The sequence below is a fragment of the Cydia splendana genome, chromosome 4, assembly GCF_910591565.1.
Source record: "Cydia splendana chromosome 4, ilCydSple1.2, whole genome shotgun sequence".
Classification (NCBI taxonomy): domain Eukaryota; kingdom Metazoa; phylum Arthropoda; class Insecta; order Lepidoptera; family Tortricidae; genus Cydia; species Cydia splendana.
In genome coordinates, this window is record NC_085963.1 from 13323028 (window position 1) to 13335920 (window position 12893).

The 12893-nt window shown below is 38.0% G+C and overlaps 2 protein-coding genes across 3 annotated transcripts; one reads left to right on the forward strand and one right to left on the reverse strand.

Moving 5' to 3' along the window:
• Positions 1–60: 60 nt before the first annotated feature.
• Positions 61–3753, reverse strand: LOC134789902 (leucine--tRNA ligase, mitochondrial). The gene is made up of 6 exons (XM_063760584.1): positions 3418–3753; positions 2867–3316; positions 1429–2779; positions 1053–1297; positions 651–887; positions 61–311 (listed from the first exon to the last, which is right to left on the reverse strand). Exons 1-6 carry the CDS (start codon positions 3514–3516, stop codon positions 72–74), a joined length of 2622 nt encoding a protein of 873 aa, XP_063616654.1. The 5' UTR covers positions 3517–3753; the 3' UTR covers positions 61–71.
• Positions 3754–4105: 352 nt separating this feature from the next.
• On the forward strand, positions 4106–10668 carry LOC134789904 (FUN14 domain-containing protein 1). 2 transcript variants are annotated; one of them, XM_063760587.1, is made up of 4 exons: positions 4106–4335; positions 4479–4674; positions 10007–10103; positions 10469–10668. In XM_063760587.1, exons 1-3 carry the CDS (start codon positions 4193–4195, stop codon positions 10085–10087), a joined length of 420 nt encoding a protein of 139 aa, XP_063616657.1. In that variant the 5' UTR covers positions 4106–4192; the 3' UTR covers positions 10088–10103; positions 10469–10668. The 2 variants fall into 2 exon arrangements, with proteins under 2 accessions (XP_063616657.1, XP_063616656.1); XM_063760586.1 differs by lacking the exon at positions 10007–10103.
• The last annotated feature ends 2225 nt before the right edge of the window (positions 10669–12893 follow it).

Below are 12893 nucleotides of genomic sequence, written 5' to 3' on the forward strand. Positions count from 1 at the left end.
ACTTACCTACCTTTGACTTATGATGGTGAAAATGAAAATAGAGATCAAAATAAACTACGATATGTATTTCTTCAGCCTGCGGCAATTTTATTTTCTGTATTAATTTCTTTTTTCTTAGCACTCCGATTTGTGTATAGATTTAAAATAGCACGACTTCCGGGGAACAATTCGTATTTAGTTTTGATGATTCCTCTTTGGACGCGAAAGGCCACGTCAGCTTGATCAAGCATCATTTGCATAGCTTCTTCTTGGCCAAGGCGATCAAGTACTGGTGCTGCTATTTTTAACTCACATCTATCAACACCATCGACCTAGAACAACCATGTAAATTAGGTATAAAATTGTTATTTTATACTTAAGCACTCTCCAATTACGTAATTAAAATTTTGTATGGTAATTTGATTTCTAAGTACTTAATCCTGATTAACACTATCGAACGCCATTTTTTTAGCCCATTTATATGACAAATGATTTCAAGGCAGAAACTAGCTTCAAGTGGGAATTAATAGTCTTTATTATTTACGTGTTTCTTATTTAAGTTGTATTCATATTATGCTCTATGTAGTTTGGATGTTCCACCTAAATGTTTCACTTGTACTAAGTACTTATAAGCATTATTTCTAAATATTAAATTGAAAAAAATGTTTTACCTTGCATAAAAGCGACAGCTTATAGTGGTCGTCAACCTTAGGCCATGTTTGTCCCAATACATTCTCCTGCCAGTTAATCAAAGGGGAGGATTGAGATATCCTTTTTGGTGCTGAAAGAAATCCTGCCCAAAGTTCAGAGCAGAAATGTGGAGCCACTGGTGACAGCATTATTATTAGAGTTGCCAATGCTAATTCATATTCTTTACTTTTAGCAATGACTTCCGGAGGAACTTTGTTCTGTAATTAAAGGCAAAATATTAAATACTAAGTTTAGTATATAAAAATGCTTATGATTAGTTGATTACCGTTGGTCTTTTGGCCAGCCGTGACCTATATTATTCATAATCAATCAATGGACAGCATTATAAACATCATATGAAAGACAATAAATTACAAAATTACCCTTAATGCATTAGTTAAGGCTTGCAGCCTCGATATGCCAACACTGAGCATGTGAGTGTACTTGAAATGGTATGAAGTGTTAGCTGTAAAGTAGTTTCTAGAATCCCATAATTTTAAGTCAATTTTCTCAAACTCTTCCTTGGTAATATTATTTTGCTCATATAATGTGACATCATTCCTATGTTTGATAAAATCTCGAACTGTTATCCATAATCTATGCTGCCAATTAAGGACTCCAGGAAAGGCTGAAAATATATTAAATAGATTATAAAATTGGTTTACAGAAATACAAACAAAATGTATAGCTAGGTTTAATTACAGATCAAACTACAGTTACAGCAACTTTAGGTATATTTATATAAAATAATACACTTACTAGCTTCAGACCAGTGCCTGCTAGTTGCTGGAGGGACATCTGCTAATATTAGTAGGCGCGTTGTATCACAGCCGTATGTACTCAACAGTCTCTCAGGATTCTCTCCATTGTATTTAGATTTGCTCATCTTTTCCCACTGCACAACTACAGGTTGTTGTGTAAGTTTTTCTATATATTTATTTCCTATCTGTTCCACATTTTCTGAAGGTATATATTTCCCTGATGATTTTAGTTTATAAGATTGTCCCATTACCATACCCTGGACTAATAGTTTTTTGAATGGTTCCTCGTGTACAGTCCAGCCTAGAGAATGCAAAAAGTAGCTCATGAAGCGTGCATAGTATAAATGCAGCACTGCATGCTCTTTCCCACCAATGTAAATTTGAACAGGTGTACACCCGTCAAGTTTTTCTTTATTAAATGGCTCTTTGTTATTTTTAGGATCCAGGAAACGATAATAGTACCATGAAGAGTCAACAAATGTGTCCATAGTATCAGTTTCTCGCTTACTGCTTGCACTACATTGTGGACATTTGCAGTTGACCCAGTCATGTAGATCTGTCAATGATTTGCTGCTAGTTTCTGCATAATCAAGTTCTGGTAGTTTCAATGGGAGTTGATCATATGGCACGGGAACTGGGCCACAAGTAGGGCAGTGTATGATGGGTATTGGAGTCCCCCAGTATCTTTGCCTGGATATGAGCCAGTCTTTAAGTTTTGAACTCACTAAATAACCCCCTACATCTTTAGATTTAGCTAAGTCAATAGCTCTTTGGTTCTCTTTTTCAATATTTATTGCCGAACGGGTGGATTTTACACAATAATTAATCCTTTCTGCTAGAACTTCGTCATTTTCATCTAAAGAAGGACATGCTAAGTAGACATTCCTCCCTTCTGCATAGTTAGCATCTTCACTTATATAAATTGGAATTTCAGCTCCTGTGATTGGATTTATAGCTTTCAACAGTTTACCATCCTTGTTACTTAATTCTTGGGCTATAATATTATCCTTATTAATAGATAAAAATTCTCCATGAATTAATTTGTAAGGATCAGATGTCCAGACATCAAGAGACTTTAACTTATCATTTACTAAAATATTAAACTTAACCACTGTGCCATTGCATTCACCAATCCAATGTTTCTGTAAATTGATTATATCTTTCCAGTTTTCTAGTTGTTCACTGCTAAGCCCATCATAAAGCTTCTGTGCAAATTTAGTGGTTTTGATAAACCATTGTGTGAGAATCTTCTTTTCCACTTTGGCTCCGGAACGCCAAGAGCAGCCTTGCTCATCCACCTGCTCATCGGCTAAAACTGTTTGATCCACGGGATCCCAGTTGACACTGGCCTGTAATTTAATGTAAAATGTTATATAGGAGTTATTAATTATTTTGAATTTTACAGTCAAAAAATTATTATTTCATGAAGAACTTACCTTGCTTTGGTATGCTAAACCATTTTCAAACAATTTCAAAAATATATATTGTGTCCATTTGTAATATTCTGGTTCACATGTTGAAAATTCTCTGTCCCAGTCAAAATTAAATCCTAAATCAAGGAGCTGTTTTTTCATAGACTCAATATTTGAGGCAGTCCAATGCTGAGGTTTTACATTTCTTTCAATGGCAGCATTTTCTGCAGGTAGTCCAAAGGCGTCCCAACCAATAGGATGTATGACTTTATCTCCATTAAGTTTGTGATATCTTGCAATAGTGTCAGAGATGGAGTAAACACGAACATGGCCCATGTGTAGGTTGCCTGATGGGTATGGGAACTGAGCCAACACATAGTGTAACTTTCCGCTGCGCACCGACTGCTCTCTTTGGACTTCTTCAGACCAGTGTCTTTCAATTTTTAATTTGATTTCCGAGTTTAAGTCTTGAGGCTGTAATTATTACTATATGAGCTATATGATGTAATTGTATGCTAAAAATAATTATTGAGTTGAAACGATTAAAATTAATACTTTATACATATTTTTCTTACCCATAGTCCTAAGCTGCCGTGGAGTGATCTCAACACGAAAAAAACTTGGTGTTTTTTAAGTTTATGCAACGGTTTGTATTTCAGTGTGTTTAGAAACATTTTTCTGAATGGAAGATCTTATGAATGTTTAACATACATAAGTGTAATATTGAATTGTACTAAAGTTTATAAATGAAATATTGTGTAGTTTACATAGGTTATGTCTGGACGGTAAGACAATTCAGTGCAAGTTATTTTTAGCACTGACGATCAATGAACATAATAACATTTTGGTATTAAAGAAATCTTCAGTTGGAAATTGAATGCTCATTAATAAAATGTATTAAGTTTCGATCGAATTTAAATTTTTGATTTATTTGACTACCTAAAATAGACCCAAATCTGTCAAAATTGACAAAACAAACATAAAGGTACGTTCCGAAATAATCATAGCTCAGCAGTAACAGACGGGCGTACCGGACCACGATCATGAACCGTCAGCATATCTCTTTCTCGCTTTCAATAATTATACCCATGTCCTTTACGGACATACTACGGCTACGGACCACCTTCCATACGATCAGACAGACCGGACCACGGTCCGCCCGTCTAATATAGCTTTAAATATTATGCAATTTGTCCCTAAGTCTGTAGAGCCCATTATTGACCAAAGACAAAATAATTTGACACTTGACCAGGAAGTAAACTTTAGTTACATTATGGTTTCAATAGTTTCACATCTCATGGTCTAGAGATTTTCACTTAAAATTAAACAGCGTAAATACCAGCTAAAACAATGGCAAAACCTAAACCCGAAGATGCAGCTGAAGACGCCAAGAAGATAGTAGATGAGGCGAAAAATTTCATTGAAAGAGCTGTTGCAGATATTGGAAAGACTTCTGCAACTAAACAGCTAATTTTAGGAACTGCGTCAGGATGGTAAGTAAAAATATAAGTTGTACAATTGCATCTTGCATTTTATTTTACATTCTGTTTTAAACGTATAGTACTAAATAAATATGCGGAAACGGGTTAGTTGTTAAAATATATAACAACTTGTCTTTATTGTTTATTATATATAGGATCACAGGCTTCATTACCATGAAAATTGGAAAAGTTGCTGCAGTCGGATTAGGTGGAAGCGTCATTTTGCTACATATTGCCAGCCAGAAGGGATACATTGACATTAACTGGGACAAAATTAACAAGAAAGTTGATAAAATTAGTGACAAAATCGAGAAAGAAACAACAGGGAAGTCTCCTGATTGGTTTGAAAAAGTGAGTAAATTTTGTTTGTTTCTTGTTGTTGTTGTGATACACAATGCATTTGTAAATTCAGGTGGTCACGAAGGTTAAGAAATTAGTTTTTTAATGTGCATCCCTCTCCATTCCTATAGCTTGATTGTTGCAAGAATGATAGAGATGAAGATAAACAATGACATCAACCCATAGATGAATCATCAGCCTTGATATAGTAATGCAAATATTTGTGTGGCACACTTCTTTCTATATCCATTTATAAAAGAACATTCATATCTGATGAACAATAAATTAGTCATGATCTGACACTTGTTTTCTATCAAGCTAATTTCATGTTTGGGTGACATAATTTTAACATTCTTAGTGATAGGATGACCTGCTACTGAGGAATAAAGAATAGAGTAATCTGCTCTAACACTATAATCCCTTTATCATATATCAGTTATCACAAAACCTGGGGAACATAGCTGTGTATTGGAGTTAATGTTATTATTATTCTTAGAGTAATGTGCTCTAACTTTATAACCCCCTTATCATAATTATATCAGTTATCACAAAACCCGGGGAACTTAGGTGTGTATTAGGGTTAATGTTATAATTATTCATTTATTGTGTTTGTGTCGCATCTTCACATCACTTAGCTTAGATAGAAGGACCAATAAAATTAAAATTATTCTACATTTTTAATTAGTTCTGTGAGGCTGTATTTCAATGTAGGGTAAACTGAAACTTCTGATGACTCACCTTACATGGAAATACATGGTTACTGATCTATGGCTTACTACATGCATGTATTGGAGTTTCAATATACCTACAATATTTTTCTTGCATTATTATTATGTATGTATTAAAATCCTGTAGCTAAAATTCAATGGGCAGACATATATACAGTCGCCATCAGATATATCGGAGCGGCCAAGGTGTTCACAATATCTGAACACGCACTCTAACGCCCTGACAATAGAGGCGTGTTCCGATATTTGTGAGCACCTTGGCCGCTCCGATATATCTGATGGCGACTGTACATATCTAAATTGGGGTCCCTTTGTTTGACATAAACTTTTAAGTCATAATGTATAATTTGTCATATTATCATTAGTCCTAATTCAGAAACTGTTAACTCTTCAGGATTTTCGTAAGGTTATCCTATAGATCGGTAGGTTAGGTTTTTTATGGCAATTCTGAAAAGTTATGCGTTTCTGAAAAAAAAAAAAACAAATTATGACCAATGAAAATGCAGACAAACAATACATTTTATGACTTGAAACTTTATGGGAAACAATAGAGACACATCTAAATCACCTTCTTTCATAAATGTTCAACTGTATGTTTACTATCATATGCTTGACTGGTTTTCATTTGAAATGTACAAGACCTTTATTGTTATAAATTATAAATCATTAAGAGCGCTCTTACAAGAAAAGTCGAAATAATGCAAAATTGATGATACTAGTCGACGAAATTCAGGACTGTGCGCTCATTATTAGAAACAATGAGTGCTTGTTCCAGTAAAAGCGTCTTCTTATCTTTATAAATATCGTTGTAAATATTAGAAAAAGGACTTATAAAATTAGTAATGATTTTTTTTCTGATGGTCGTTTCCGAAAAACCCCGTGAAGCACTGAATGGCGAGCTCTTATTTGGAAATGTTGAGAATTTTACTCTGCTAAACCTGGCTATTTTGTATTACTAATACCCTGTACTTTAGGCATATCAAACTATATTTTTCCTACATACCTTTGAGAAAGAGAAAATCAAAGTAAAACGAACTCGATTTTCTCTCCGAAACAAGTGTCAATTCCTACGAAAATCTACTTAATATCGAAGTCATTTTCATACTCAAGCAATCTGCAACGTTTGCTTATACTGTTGGTATACATTAGTGTTTATGAAATTCTACTATAATTTTTTGGCAATTTTTTGAAAACTACTCTATATTACCGATGACGCGCGCTGCGCCAGCTCAGTGCCGCGGCAGAGCTTGTAGAGGCAGGACGTGTGTCGGTCGGCTCCGCACATTTTCAACGGCGACGACGAGGTTTTTTATCATTGTGTGCGGCGGGCGCCGTGTAAAACGCTATACTATGTGCGTGTAAACCGCAACGAGAGACTTTGATCCTAGCACTGTTTTTATAGTATTATAATGGTACAGTTTAATAAACTACCGGACAGGATTAAAAATATTTGAAACGACCTGACATTCTATATGTATTTATTTGACTCAAGATAGTACTCAGGGTCTGATGATGGAGCCGGAAGGTGGTCACCGGTACCAATCAACCATGCAACTAAACCACTTCGTGTTTAGGCTCGTTTTATTCATCTCAACAAGATCTTTGACACAAGATAGTACTCAGGGTCTGATGATGGAGCCGGAAGGTGGTCAACGGTACCAATCAACCATGCAACTAAACCACTTCGTGTTTGGGCTCGTTTGATTCGGCTCAACAAGATCTTTGACTTAAGATAGTACTCAGGGTCTGATGATGGAGCCGGAAGGTGGTCACCAGTACCAATCAACCATGCAACTAAACCACTTCGTGTTTGGGCTCGTTTGATTCGTCTCAACAAGATCTTTGGCACAAGATAATACTCAGGGTCTGATGATGGAGCCGGAAGGTGGTCACCGGTACCAATCAACCATGCAACTAAACCACTTCGGGTTTAGGCTCGTTTGATTCATCTCAACAAGATCTTTGACACAAGATAGTACTCAGGGTCTGATGATGGAGCCGGAAGGTGGTCACCGGTACCAATCAACCATGCAACTAAACCACTTCGTGTTTGGGCTCGTTTGATTCGGCTCAACAAGATCTTTGACTTAAGATAGTACTCAGGGTCTGATGATGGAGCCGGAAGGTGGTCAACAGTACCAATCAACAATGCAACTAAACCACTTCGTGTTTAGGCTCGTTTTATTCGTCTCAACAAGATCTTTGACTTAAGATAGTACTCAGGGTCTGATGCTGGAGCCGGAAGGTGGTCACCGGTACCAATCAACCATGCAACTAAACCACTTCGTGTTTGGGCTCGTTTGATTCGTCTCAACAAGATCTTTGGCACAAGATAATACTCAGGGTCTGATGATGGAGCCGGAAGGTGGTCACCGGTACCAATCAACCATGCAACTAAACCACTTCGTGTTTAGGCTCGTTTGATTCGTCTCAACAAGATCTTTGACACAAGATAGTACTCAGGGTCTGATGATGGAGCCGGCAGGTGGTCACCGGTACCAATCAACCATGCCACTAAACCACTTCGTGTTTAGGCTCGTTTTATTCGTTTCTATAAGATCTTTGACACAAGATAGTACTCAGGGTCTGATGTTGGAGCCGGAAGGTGGTCACCGGTACCAATCAACCATGCAACTAAACCACTTCGTGTTTAGGCTCGTTTGATTCGTCTCAACAAGACCTTGGACACAAGATAGTACTCAGGATCTGATGATGGAGCTGGAAGGTGGCCACGGGTACCAGTCTACCATGTAACTGAACCACTTCGTGTTTGGGCTCGTTTGATTTGTCGCAACAAGATCTTTGACACAAGGTAGTACTGAGGGTCTGATGATGGATCCGGAAGGTGGTGACCGGTACCAATCAACCATGCAACTAAACCACTTCGTGTTTGGCTTCGTTCGATTCGTCGCAACAAGATCTTTGACACAAGTTAGTACTCAGGGTCTGATGATGGAGCTGGACTGTGGCCACGGGTACCAGTCTACCGTGTAACTGAACCACTTCGTGTTTGGGCTCGTTTGATTTGTCGCAACAAGATCTTTGACACAAGGTAGTACTGAGGGTCTGATGATGGATCCGGAAGGTGGTCACCGGTACCAATCAACCATGCAACTAAACCACTTCGTGTTTGGCTTCGTTCGATTCGTCGCAACAAGATCTTTGACACAAGTTAGTACTCAGGGTCTGATGATGGAGCTGGACTGTGGCCACGGGTACCAGTCTACCATGTAACTAAACCACTTCGTGTTTGGGCTCGTTTGATTCGTCGCAATAAGATGTTTGACATAAGATACTACTCAGGGTCTGATGATGGAGCTGATGATGATAGACAGGTACCCGTCGCCACCTTCGCGCTCCATCGTCAGACCCTGAGTACTACCTTGTGTCAAAGATCTTGTTGAGATGAATAAAACGTGCCTAAACACGAAGTGGTTTAGTTGAATGGTTGATTGGTACCGGTGACCACCTTCCGGCTCCAACATCAGACCCTGAGTACTATCTTGTGTCAAAGATCTTGTTGAAACGAATAAAACGAGCCTAAACACGAAGTGGTTTAGTTGCATGGTTGATTGGTACCGGTGACCACCTTCCAGCTCCATCATCAGACTCTGAGTATCACCTAGTGTCAAAGATCTTGTTGAGACGAATCAAACGATCCTAAACACGATGTGGTTTAGTTGCATGGTTGATTGGTAATGGTACCTTCCAGCTCCATCATCAGACCCTGAGTACTGTCTTGTGTCAAAGATCTTGTTGAGACGAATCAAACGAGCCCAAACACGAAGTTGTTTAGTTACATGATAGACTGGTACCCGTGGCCACCTTCCAGCTCCATCATCAGACCCTGTGTATCTTCAGTGTCAAAGATCTTGTTGAGACGAATCAAACGAGCCTAATCATGTTACTACATGGTTGATTGGTATCCGTGACCACCTTAATCATCATCAGATCCTCAGTACCAGTTCGTTTTTAAACCCTCGTTGATACAAACTTTACAACCTATAGGTACCAAATGCAATGACGAAACATGTAAATAAGCGAGTAGGTACCTATAATTTATTTCGAGTAATATAACTTCATAAGTACGAGTATGGGGCTATTCATAAATTACGTCGTTTCAAATGGGAGGAGTGGGGGGGGGGGGGTCTGGACATCGGATGATGGTAACATGACGTAGGAGGAAACAGATTCATCCGAAGCTTGATTTTTGGATGATTTGAGGGGTGGGGGGGGTCAAAAATCTTCAAAAATAGATGACGTAATTTATGAACAGCCCCTATGTACATTTGCACTGCATTTAGTATTTTCGTACTTACCAAATAACAGTTTTAGAACTTTAAAAGTTAAGTACAGTTAGTGTTGTTATGGTTGATTTCAATATGCTTCGCGAAGGATCAAGAATGTTTAATCCATCATTGTAGTGCGAGTGTGGTAGAAGGGATCGGCATACTGAGCTCGCACGGCCTGCCGCAGCGCGTAAAATACCTAAACTCGCTCAACGCCGAAATGTAATAGCGCTCTTAATATTGCTCATATAAAAGGTGTACTATTTGTTGTTGGGTTGTTTCACACAAAGTTTAATAAATTGAAATTTATCATTTATTTTGTTGCAGGTATTATTATTTGTCAAAGATAATTCATATTACTCAGCAGGGTTCACGGGAGGATTTTTTTTTGGTATTGCATCATCCTGAATTACAAATATTGTCTGTGAGTTTAAAAATATACATAATTGACTCTTGAAATAAAACCAGTCAGGTATAATGATAGTTGTAGATAAAGAAATAATTGGAACATGGTAGCTTATGCTGACTGAAATTAGTTTGAACACATCTCCAGAATTAGTACTAATAGTAGAATTGTTTTTATTGTAGTTATTCCATAGACTCCACTCCAGTTTTTAAATGTACTAGAAAATCATGAACAACATTTGAATGGAACCATATTATCCTTTGTGATTCATTATTTTAATTTTAAATTGTGACAAGTAACTGTGACTGCAGTTTGTACAGTGAAGTGGTTTAACATATGGAGCAATTAAAACTTTTTTATTAAAATAAAATATTTTGTTACAGGCGGAGCGCTTTGTTGATCGTAAATTGGATAAAGCAGAAGGACTATTGAAAAAGAAGGAAATTAAAGCAAAACGCTGGTACAACAATTTTACAGATGATGGCAGTTATCGCGCAACTGAGAGTCATGTGTTTTTAGCATCTTTCGTTGCTGGCATGGCAGTAGGGTTACTGTGTGGCAAATAGAATTCATAACATTTAAAAATGTATATTGTATTGAACATCCACTCCACTTGCATATTTAATTATTTAAGTAGATACTGTCTGGGGCAGGCTCTTATACCATTTTTACGATACTTTGCGGTGCTCGAAGTAGGCGCCATCCACGCCGACGTTTTGGTCTCTCGTTGACGCCATATGCCGCACGATAGCGTAAGCAGGCGACCAAGCTTAGGCCTATTTTCCCCAAGATCAGTAATATTTATGAATGTTTTGCTTGATATTTCTTCGTAGAAATAGTATGTATGGATACTTTAAACTTGTTTTTAAAGATTGAATCTAGTACTATATAGTATAAATTATTGTAGATATAGAAACCATAATATATTGTTCTTTACTAAGTCATGATTGTCATTCATATGGTTGTAATATAAGTATATTAATAAACATGTATAATTAAACGGGTTTTTTTTACCATTATATATAACTTATGGAAATGAAACCCAAATTTTTGTGCCCGTGACACACAACATTCATATACTGATGGGGTTGGTAGTAATCAATACAAAATACCGACATTCGATTCGAGTTCGCACTTCTGGACTATACTAGACTAGAAGCGAGTCAGGCAAAAATATTTCGTTTGATAAGTAGAGGAGAGAAGTACTTACCTAAATGGTCTATAGCTATATCGGGGGGTTTAGTGAAACTTTGCATATGAGGGAGTTAAATCACGACAGCCACAGGCTGGAGTGAATTAAAGACTCGAGTTTGCAATATTCTTACCCCCAGAGTTACACACAATGTTTTACATCACACTTGCGAAGAAAAAACTGAATTTTAAGCGAAATAAACATCCTCATTTTCATTAGTCTCATTACATAATATTTCTCAATAAAGTGTCATTCTATGGAACTTGCTAACTATGTAAACAAAAGTCCCTAGTAAATTCATCATTTTTGACAGTTTCAATATGGCGGTTTGTTTACATAGTTAGCAAGTTCCATAGAATGACACTTTAGAATGGTATGTGACGGCAAAAAACTTACACTTACATATTTCGCAATAGGATGGTCTGTGACAAAATCTTACACTTTTTTTCGCCTAGCCCCCATAGGTACGCCAACCGCCCGTTAAGGAATTTCGTTCCAAAAATAGTGTAATCAAAACCTAATGTTATCCGATTGTTAAGGTTGAACTTTATTACCTATGTACTTCAAAGGAATTCCCATCACGGAATAATGGTGTTTGGGAGGCGTGCACGGAGCCGAAGCCAAAACGTAGAGGCCCTTTTGCCACTTCAATGAAACGTAAAGGCCCGTCTCCATATCGCGCGGCAAGCTCGAACATTGGCTCGCGCGGCAGCCGCGCGCAATGGATACCGGGCTGCCGCGCGAGCCAATTCGATCATTGGCGCGCTCGAACGCGCCGCACGACGAACCATTCATTGTCGGTGTTTCGACGCGCGGCAAAGGAATGTTCGCGCGCAGTTGGGACTGGTGTCTATATTTTTCAGTTGGCTCGCGCGGCCACATACATGGATAATGAAAAGTGTCGTACTTTAATTGAATTATACGGCGCTAAACAGTTTCTATGGAACAGTAAATGTAGTGATTATCGCAACAGATCATTTTTCTATTTGGCTATACTTCGTTCCGAATAATTAATTTTTGTGATATAATGTGGTCGATCGTCGGATCGCCTGCTTAGATGCGGCCGCCACGCATAAGTTCAAGATGGTGCCGAAATTGGCTCGCGAGCCAAAATACAGGTTTGCCGCGGTCGAACATTGCTCACGCGGCCGCCGCGCAATATCGAGACGCGCCTTAAGGGGTACACCAAGCGGATGCTGCCCATGCCCGCGTAATGTAATGGGACTCACGCAGAGGCAGCACCCGTCAGAATGCAAGGACTATTTAAGAGTTGATGGAATTTAAAATTAACTAGGCTATTAATACTGGGCTATGGGGCAAAATACCCGACGCCTGCCTAATAGAACGGTATCCAATTTTATTTCCCATTAGTATTATTTATAGGCTAAGAACGAGTGGGCCATGGTAGTACCGCGGGCGCGAGATAGGCTACTGTATTTAATATTATTAATGTCACTGTTTTAATAATATTATCTAAATAGAGTGGAACGCGCGAAATAGAATCATCATGATGATGATGAGAGTGGAACGGATCGCGCGTGAGATATTGTCGCAGTGCACTCGTGCTAAGCCTATTTTGGTAGGTATATGTATGTATGAATATTTTAATAAAAAGC

Bases quoted from the DNA above. Each gene is read 5' to 3' on its own strand.
- LOC134789904 (XM_063760586.1), top strand. From the start codon at position 4,193: ATGGCAAAACCTAAACCCGAAGATGCAGCTGAAGACGCCAAGAAGATA. The intron at 4,336-4,478 runs GTAAGTAAAAAT...TATTATATATAG, and splicing joins TTAGGAACTGCGTCAGGATG to GATCACAGGCTTCATTACCA. The intron at 4,675-10,468 runs GTGAGTAAATTT...ATTTTGTTACAG, and splicing joins CTCCTGATTGGTTTGAAAAA to GCGGAGCGCTTTGTTGATCG.
- LOC134789902 (XM_063760584.1), bottom strand. From the start codon at position 3,516: ATGTTTCTAAACACACTGAAATACAAACCGTTGCATAAACTTAAAAAA. The intron at 1,298-1,428 runs GTAAGTGTATTA...ATATATTTTCAG, and splicing joins CAGGCACTGGTCTGAAGCTA to CCTTTCCTGGAGTCCTTAAT. The intron at 312-650 runs GTAAAACATTTT...TGGTTGTTCTAG, and splicing joins AGCTGTCGCTTTTATGCAAG to GTCGATGGTGTTGATAGATG.